This window comes from Haliaeetus leucocephalus, unplaced genomic scaffold (genome assembly GCF_000737465.1).
Source record: "Haliaeetus leucocephalus isolate CR32 unplaced genomic scaffold, Haliaeetus_leucocephalus-4.0 Scaffold83, whole genome shotgun sequence".
Lineage (NCBI taxonomy): Eukaryota > Metazoa > Chordata > Aves > Accipitriformes > Accipitridae > Haliaeetus > Haliaeetus leucocephalus.
Genome location: NW_010972519.1, coordinates 2,980,301 through 2,990,085, shown reverse-complemented (window position 1 = coordinate 2,990,085; position 9,785 = coordinate 2,980,301). Strand labels below are relative to the sequence as shown.

The 9,785-nt window shown below is 40.7% G+C and overlaps 1 protein-coding gene across 1 annotated transcript in view; it reads right to left on the bottom strand.

Moving 5' to 3' along the window:
* Positions 1-568: 568 nt before the first annotated feature.
* TBX20 (T-box 20) overlaps positions 569-9,785 on the bottom strand; it is a 34,913-nt gene continuing 25,696 nt past the window's right edge. Inside the window, exons 7-8 of the mRNA XM_010582724.1 lie at positions 4,827-4,936; positions 569-909 (exon numbers count right to left, since the gene is read on the bottom strand). Of these exons, the coding sequence (XP_010581026.1) occupies positions 569-909; positions 4,827-4,936 (451 nt within the window). The remainder of the gene's footprint in view (positions 910-4,826; positions 4,937-9,785) is intronic.

Here is a 9,785-nt window from a genome sequence, read left to right as displayed (position 1 = left end):
TTTGGGATTATAGTAGCAACTAAGAAATACTGCTTTTGGTGAATATAAGCCAGTCTTTTAAAAAGGACAGTGGACTTCTCCACTTTGTCCCGTTCCCAGCAAATGTGTGCTGAGATAGCCTAAAACATGCTCAAAGTTATAGCAATATGTTTTTCTGCTGAGATGCTCATCAGTCACAAGAAGAGATGGAGTAAGAGTATTGCCTTTTTCAGAATTCTTTTAGCATATGAAAAAAAAACCTATACACAATTAACTTGTACACTGCTGCATAAACACAATCTCTTTCCACTAGGTATAATGCACCTTTGGAAGAAGCTGCACGTGACCAAAAATCCTGGGAACTTTGGGATCCATTTTGGCTGTGTTACACATAGATCTGTGAGCAGCTCCAAGCTGCACGCTCTCTTCTTGTGATCCCTCAATAGAGGAATCTATATCCATAACGCTTTTCTTAGCTGGTTTGTTACGAGTTCAGCAGTCCTGCCACAGGCCTTTCAGGAAGGTCCCTTGTATTTTTCATACCGAACTTGTACATTTAAAATCTCATGTTTCTCTTGTCTTACATCACTCATACAAATGGTGTCATCACTGCAGAGGAGTGACGCAGTCCCTGGATAGCTGCATAAGGACCCTGCTGAAAATAATGGTGGTACCTAGGCATGTGGAAGGAAGGGAAAGTGGGGCCACTACCTTGCATGGAACTGGCTATAGCAGAGGGTGTAAGAGACATTCCCAGGCGGCTGTATGGGGGCAGAGATCCTTGGATTGGATGAGGAATGGGTGTAGCTATGGACGCAGTGCTGGTACCCAGGGCACTCAAAGACTGTGGGTGCTGAAATCCAGGAAAACTGGTTGAGGAAGATACCCAGGAACTGAGAGACAGGTTATCAGATGTTGTAAAGGCTGACCCTGCAAGCAAAGAGAAAGAATGCCTGACATTTGCACTGCAACACACAAAGCTGGTAAAATAGCAAAAAGGGAAAAAAGTCTTTCACAGCAAGGCTAATGTTAATGACAAGTTGTCAACAGAAATACTTCCCAAATACTTATCCTTATATCTTTCTTTATAATATTATTGGCCAGTTGCTGTCCTTTATCACTGCATCTTAGACAAATTTCCATTTTAAGAAGCTGGTTGCAGTGGCTTGCATGGTAAAATCAGCTTTGCACATTGGACATTTTTGGTATTAAACACTGAAGAACCTTGCAATGCTGCCACTAAACACTGAAGCATTTGCCCTGACATGGAATCTCACTGAATTACAGCACTGTTTTGAAGACATGATTGTAGCTTTTTACATCAGATCCTCAGCAGAACTGGTTATTTTTTTCTAAAATTTCAGTCTGGCAAAAATGCAGAAAAATGTAATCTGCACTACAAGTTTTCCTTTTTTTTTTTTTTTTACCTCAGAAAAACTTGCCAACACCACATCTTTTCATTCAACTTGGCTTTTTCGAAAATATAGAACAAAAAATTCCAAAATGTCAAAACATTTGTTATTTTTCCAACTCTGTACAGTGCTCTAAGAAACAACACTAATGCTAAATCATAGTAAGAGGTGTGGGGTTTTAAGTGAAAGGCACAAAAATATTAAAAACTTGCTCCTGGGGTAATTATCTACTATTTGATCAAATGGAAGTGGCTTCTTTGGTATTTTTTTAATCTTAAAAGTTCCAAAAAGTCTTTTCACAAATCTTCCACCTTTTCAGAACACGTTTTCTCTGAAGACTGAAAAATCAGAAAAAAAAGGAAAAATGGTATCTTTAAATTAGAACTAATTATTTATTTTATTTTGACAGTAAAATTTTTGGGAAACCAATGAACAATTTGTTTTGGTAATTATACGTGGTCATTTTCAAATAATCTGGTGATGATGTTGCCCTTCACCTCTGCAGTTCCTCTACGCATCTGGTCATCATCAGATATCTGATTTCTAGAAATGGGGAATACAATAAAATCCTATAAATAATCTCTTATTTTTTTATTCCTATTCAAACAGTAATCCAACTCATGTCCCTTCTGTATTTTCTTTCTTGTCCAACTTTGTCCATGGAGGAAATATTTCTTTGAGAAATAAATTTACTGGCAAGAATATTTGGCAAAATATAATACCAAGGCAGTATTGCAAAACATTCTGAGAAAACAAATTTTACAACAGGTATTGGTTTCAGAAATCTGATTCTAGAAGATAGTTCATCCAAATTGTGAGAAGAAAAAAATATGAAGACATCTATCTGTCAAGGTAAACATATTGGAATTATGTATACTAACCAATGGTAGCCATGTACTCAAAACAAAACGATAAGCAAACAACAATAGAAAGAAAAATGCAGATTATTATTTTTAAAAAATCATAAACCTCTTTAGGGATACATTCTCAAATCAGAAAGAGGGCTACTCTTGATTAGCTCCTCCTCTGCTTAATGAAACAAGTAAAACGGCCCAGTAGCAGGGAAGAGAAATTGTGTCAGCTCAGCAGTAAAAACAGACTTGAACCAAATCCTGACCCCACCACTGAACCAAATCCTAACTGCTGGGGAGTTAGGATCCAGAGCCAAACTATAAGGATAACACCACACCCTGAGCTTTATGGCCCTTCAGGGAAAGCAGGATGTGAATCTGGATTTGACGAGAAGGTTTACATTTGGCTCTGTTCCAGGTGGCTACCATGAATCCCATGTGCAAATGCTGGAGCACAGGCACCCAGACATTATGCATTAAAGAGTTTTAATTGGATTTATATATTTCATATCTGTTAATTCCTTTGGAAACAGACTTCTTGTGATAAATATATTACTGAAGGCTAGCCACTTCCATCTTTAGATGGCTGAAATTAGCTGAGATGAGAATGCTCTGGATGTAATTAGAAATAAATAGCAGTGATAGACTTTCCTTGTTCTACACAGAACAAAGGATGTGATTCCTTCTCATGAGGAACCTCCATAAGTGCCTTTCCTCCTCCAACTGCAGTGGTCTCTAATTACAACTTAGTACTCCAAAAAGTCTCATTTGCCAGCGCCAAGATGTGCTGTAGTAATTCTGAGGCAGTCAAGGCCTCAGAGGGCTTATAACACACACCACCCAGCAGTGTTTGTATTTGGCTGTCAACTCTCGTACATATAGAAGGACACCCCTCAATTCTGCATGCAAGGTAGTTTTCAAATGCATCAGAAGAAATAAAAATGTCTGTGGAGTTTCAGTAAGGTCACTATTTCTCTCCTTGTGTCTTGGACAACTTTTTCTTTTTTAAGGACACCAGACCTAAACAGAGAGTGAAGGCAGTACAATGTAGTCATCTGCAAGAGCAGTATGTTTTACCCTCTGTGCATGCCTCTGGTTGCCCAGAACAACGACGTCCTACATTAGCATATGGCTCCCAGATCAGAAAAAAGTTAGTTGCCACAACTCATCATCTTCCTCACTTATTTGCCATATTGCAAGGAAATGCAGAACTGTATCCTGTACATATTATAAATAAAATTAATTTTAATAAACAATTCCTTCATCCTCTGACACCTTCCTCAGGATTCTCTTCAGAAGAGAAAGGCTCTAAAGGCCCGTTCTCATACTGAGGTTCCCCTCATTCACTTTGTCGCTCCCAAAGCAGGACATCATACCAGGGAGAAATGTAATTCTTGGAGAAAAGGTGCCTTGCTCTGAGCACTTCTGGCAAGGGAAAATTTAACACTGTCTTCAGCAATAACTGGCCTAGGATCTAAGCTGACGTGAAGCGAGGTAATCCCCCAGAAGTATGTGAAAGGATGGTACTGTACCAGCTGAGGAATTGCTCCAGAAACTCCGCAATCTAAGGAACTGCTCTCGGAATAGACGTGTATGAACAAGCCCACCTAATCACATTTTGTTGAAGAGCAACTTGTGGTTAAAAATAAGCGTGTTTTCCCTGCAGAAGTCCAAAGACCTTATGAACAGAAATAATGCTCTTATCTTAGCAACACTGTATGAAGTTAGAGGACAAGACAAGGGCACTGCCAGTCGCAAGGCAGATAGAACTGCTTTACCTCAAGTGGCTGTTGCATGTCAGGCAGGTCACAAAGTCAACATGCAAAGTATAATGCACCACAAGTTTATGCTAGTCAGAGATCCCACAGGATGGGTTTGAGATCTATTTCCAGTGGCAAATTATGACAGATGCAATTTGTCCAGCAAGTAGCCCCACAAAGAACAGCTCTGCTTTGCTCCTACTCTTGCGACTGCTAAAGTAGACAAACCATTTGATAAAGCATTTGAGGTGAATTGCCTCAGAGGGAAAAGCACCTTTTAGAGACCAAGAGATAAGAATTAAACACCAGTTTTCCAGGGAGCTATGGACTTTTCTTCCTGTAGAACCAAAGCAGGTTAACCACAGGCTGGTTGAAGATGGTCAGAACCAAGTCCTCTGTTCACAGAAGGCTGGAGGGGCAGCAAATGGCACATCTACATAATACTTTACAAATGGTGCTGAGCCCCAGCTAGTAAGTCCTGCTAAGGGATGGGAAGCCTTAGCTTGTTCTCAGCACCATGGTAACGAAGTCGCCTGTTTTTCAGCCATGTTGAAGAGGAAGCAGAGATAGTTCTCTTCTGCTGGCAAAGGCTGTATAGGCATCTCTTGAGCTGCCTCCTGAACTAGCCACCCACACTAGTGCCATGGGCATATCAGGTGTCCAGAAGAGCCGTAAGGTAACAAGTATTATTCTTCATTATAGGACCTAATGGCAGAAAGACACACCAGAGAAATGCTTCAGAGTAACACAGTACTGACTGTGGTCCTCCTTTTCTCAAGCATAACTAGGTCACCACAGTTTACCTCATGAGCACATTTTCCTACCTCTGTTTTGTGTTGCCTGGCTATCATCTCCAAGATCATCTTCTCCTCCATAGGTTCGAATGGGGGATCGGGCATAGGAATGCTTTTGGATAAGGCTCTCCACACTTTCTCTGTGAAAGGAAACAACACACCATATCAATAACATCCTGAACAGCCTACTAATCCATTAGGTTAAATACAGTGAACATGCTGCCTTTTCCCTGTTCAGACCACAGCTTTCTCACACAGAATCTCCAAAATTACTTAACAAAAGGGTTACCTCCACAGCATGTCACTGGAAATGCCGAACTTGGCCTGCGGTGTTTTAACATTGCTCATCACCTCTTACCTGCGTGGTACTGCTTCTTCAGCAGATGAAGTAGAGCAAACTTCCCACTGCCTTTCCTGGATGTGGTCTCAGATGGGGAATATAAGACCAGCACTCTTCACAAATTTGGAAATGCAAGCTCTGGGGTTATTCAGGCTGAGTGACCAATCTGGGTTCAAAGAGACACCTGTGGTCCAGCTCCTTCCAAACAAGCTTTCACATCACACCTGACCACCTCATCTGGTGCTCTCCCATTTTTCTGAAATCAGGGGCAAGAGACAGATGTGTCTAGAGACAGCTCAGCTCTAACCATGCTTTCTCAGCATCAGAATGGAAACCAGTTCATAGCAGGAAGTCTACAGATACTACTGATCTTGTGCCATGTCTATTCTGGGAAGTTAGACGTGTCTGCCAGGCCCCCGCCTTGCTGGTGGCACAAAGCACTGAAGTCACCCAAACAATTTTTAAATAGAAGGAAGGCATATCTGCACGATAAGCCACAGCAGTCTGTAAGGAAGATCCAACCTTACACATTCCGAGCGCGTTTCCATGTAAGTAGGTGGCATGAATATGCTGAATATGACCTAGGCACATTTCCAAAATGGCTTTGACATTCTGTTCCCGTTTAAGAAATCTAGGTAGTGATAGCTGTTTAAATCTGCTGCTGGATGAAGGTTTTGTCTGAATTTACCATTCGGCCATTCATACTTGCTAATGCCCTTCGCTTGGAGAGTGTGGCTGTTGCAGAAATTCCAAGGAAAAACATTTTCCAAGTAACTCGATAAATCACAATGGCACATGTTTTTCTTTCCTACAGAAAGCCCATTATGGTCATTTTGTCCTTGGTCTATCACTGGCATCATTACTTATGCTAGTCTCCTCAGAAAAAAAAAAATAAAAAGGGGATCTTATCAAGGTGATTTACTTGTGTCAGGATTGGAAGTGGACTGAAAGCAATGGCAGCTCCTACATAGAGAATTATATAATTGAATTACTGTCTTTTAAGTGATTGAAAACAGTAGGCATATCAGGGCTATCTCAAAGAAGATTTTAAAAGAAAAAGACAGATGGCATTGTTTACATTATGTGCTGAATGCCTCTTGAAACTTTTTTTTTTCTGAAGCAGAATGTGAAATGCAAAGAATTCTACTTAACCAAAAAGACTATCTATCTCAAACAAGTACAGAATAACTGAATAATGGATTAGACCAGTGTTGTCTGAGTGACTTAGGTACCAGTCTGTAAACATATTCCTAACCAAAGAGTTACTAATCTTTAAAGGTCTGAAAAATATATGTGATTCAGGTGATTGCCTGTATTGACTTTATTTCTATTAAAGGTCTGCTTATAACAACAGACATTACAACATGTAATAATATTCTGATGCAACAGAAATAATGCAGGCCCTAATTTCCATGCAGTGGGCCAAATTCATCTCTAAAACATTGGATCCAATGGCGGTTTGGGGATAAACTCACCCCAATAAATTTACATTTGAATTACCTACAGGGATTTAAACCTAAATCAAATGCCCACAATTACTGCAGACAAAATTCCTTCCAGATGGGTTTGTAAGCTAGACAGAGAACTCTATTATTCTATATGGTTTTCTTCTTTTAAAGGAAAAAGAGAGGTGACTTCTTAGTGAACCTTAAATCTGAAACCAGGGAACTATGTGGTAGGTTTATTTATTTATTTTTAATGTTGTAATGTTGCAGGTAGTATGCTAAAGGTTTTAGAAGATTAATCTCCTTCATTGGCACAAGAAGCAAAGGTTTTTACGGCAGAGGGAACGGTCTAACAAGGAAACTTGGATCAGGGAAAGCAACTAATTCACAAAAGCAGTTCCTTTTGCACAGCTGGGAATTAATATTCAAAACTGTATACGCTTACCTTGCCCATCCATGTTGGTGGTTTACGCTATAATCACAACATGTCTACTAATTTTTCATTTTAGAGGGTGAGGCTGTGATTCACATCATGAGCGCAAAGCTTGGAGATTCACACCAGAATTTAGGCATCTGGCCCCCACAGCCTCCAAGCGGACACTCTTCTTTCCACATACAACACATGCTGCATATAAACCTCCAAAACAGACCTACGAAATGCAAAAGGCTGAGCAGAAAACCACCTAAGTGTGCAAAAGGAAACAAAGAAAAACAAGAAGTGGTGTATTTTCTCCACTCATGAAGTATATCTCTGAGTTATCCCACCAAGCACTGTTTCTTCCACCTAGAAAAACAAGAGCCAAAGTCTGCACTCAGGCCTCCCCCATCCTAGAGAAGTGACCTAAGTTAAGGGATAATCTTTCCTGCCCTTTGTGTTTCAAAGGAAAGGAGTGGTGGCCTCTGCACCATGCTCAACTATTTCATGCTCAGAGAACACCACCTGGAGATCAAGTCTTCTTGGGGAACAAAGCGGTTGCAACTCATCTAATCTATGGAAACGTGTGGAGTTTCCCACATAGCTTGGAAAGAGGAGGCCAACCTCCTCCAGCCTTTAAAGACAGAGGTGCTTTAGGACTTTCTCCAAAGTAGATGTGTAGGAGGAAGCAAAACTTTAACAACAAGATTTAAGTCACTGTCAAGTCCAGTTCAAAATGCAGGAACAAAGCTGGCAATCTGGAACACGGGTTCCTGCTTATACCCTTTTTTCAGTTGGGGACGAAAGGATTTAAATCTCAAAATCATCCCAAAAATTCTGCTTATGGAAGTGTGAACTGTTTAGAATATCCAGAATATGGTGCTCTGTAGAGTGGACCAATAAAATTTTTAAAGTCCCAGAATTTTATACTATTACTACTACTACTACTAAGACAGCAAGACATTAATTTAAACTTCTGGCTTTATAGTTCTGTATGCATCATCTTCAGATATCTCAATGTGGTTCAAAGGATGTATGGAAATAAATCTATAAATTACCATACAATAAACCAATATTTGCCATTTTATGATTCTGCTCAACAAAAAAAAATTAACAAGTGAAGAGTATGGTGCTTTTTAAAGCTTTCCTTTAGTATTTTTCAGAGCTGATCCACAGTAAACTGGCTGAAGAACAAAGTGACTCCCAGTTACTCAATGCTCAACTTCTGCACTTCTGTTAGTTTGTGATCAGACGCTTGTTATCTAATACTTGGACCTAACAATTTTTACCTTTTAATATATCTTAGAACTCCACAGTTTCTTCTATTAGCAATAAATTAGCAATAAACTTTGTTTTGAGAGATGACAAGCTGCCAGCTGGAAAAAGGAACGACATCTTCTTTCTGTCAAACTCTTTTGTGTGGTCTACTAACAATTTTCAGCCTTCCAGACTGCTCTTCAACTCACAGATATCTTGTAAATACCCAGAGGAGGGGAAAAACGCACACATAGGCATAATATATTACTACGATTAAGCTGTGCTATGTGTACAACTGGATAATAGTAGCAGATGACAGGCTGGAGAAGGGCAAGTTAGGGGCTGAAGCTGTTTGAGAAAAAGAAGAAGGAACCACATGCCAAATGGAGTGGAAAAAACTAAGCTCGTATTGGCTAGCACACCCACAGAGAAGATGCTGAGGCAGGACAAATGTGAGGAGAGGTAAAAGGGAAGGGGGCTCCGGCTGATCCCAATGATCTGTAATCTCACAGAAGCACACCTTGAGCCCAGCCCTGTCAATAAACCTCTGTTTATGAACGAAGCACTTCTCTCCTTTGTGCAAGAAATAAAACAGTGAATTTTGAACCAGGAATTGAAGGAAGCACAGGGTTGGGAGAATTTATCAATTAGCAAGGGTTTAGGGTGCACAGGGAGCATCTTACTATTTGGCAGGATTTAACCTCTTGACTGAAGATTTCACTCTTGTCCCTGCTGGCAACTGATTCCAAAACTAAACTTCCAGCTAGGGATGCTTTATGTCTTGCAGCTACAAGCTGAGTCTTTGGCCTTATTTAGTTAACAGTGCCCTGTATGTACAGAGTAGTCTCAGAGGATCAAAAGTAGATAGGAAAATCCTGATGTAACCGACAAACAATTCACTAACACTTTACGGACTAAACCCAAGATCTTGCCATGGATATGAACTGGGAGATGGCAGAAAACAGAGCTGACTTGGGAAGCAGCTGAGGAGTGAGGCCCTGCTTGAGGATGCTCACTTCCTTTTGCTGTCAACCCAGATTACAGAAGTTCTCTCGGGAGATGGTAAAGTCCCAGATTACCCTGAGCAGGATCTTTAATCAAGATGAAAAGAACAGTGCTTCTTTGTAGGTGGAAGCAGGCATCTCTTTGATGCTGCTTCTTGTCATTTTTTCTGCTCCTTTTGCTGTTACTCTGCTTCAGCTGTGCATTCACAGCAGCCTGGTGATCACCGTGACCCTGATTCTGAAGCACATGACCACGAGCCCTGGTGATATGGAAGGGGGCTCACCTGGCCACAACGCACTGTCAACACTGATGCTGATACATGCCAGCATGCACCTGAAGCTATGGATTTCCTTGAATTTGGCGGAGAGTGCACCCAGGGGATGGAGACAGGAAGCCTACCTTCTCCCTTTGGGAAGAAGGGGCAATATATTTGGTTTTGGCAGAAAGTGTTAGAAAAGCTAATTCAGAACTAGCTTGCTGGAGCCAGGCCTGGGTTAGTATCCATCTTAGATCTATAATATGGCTCC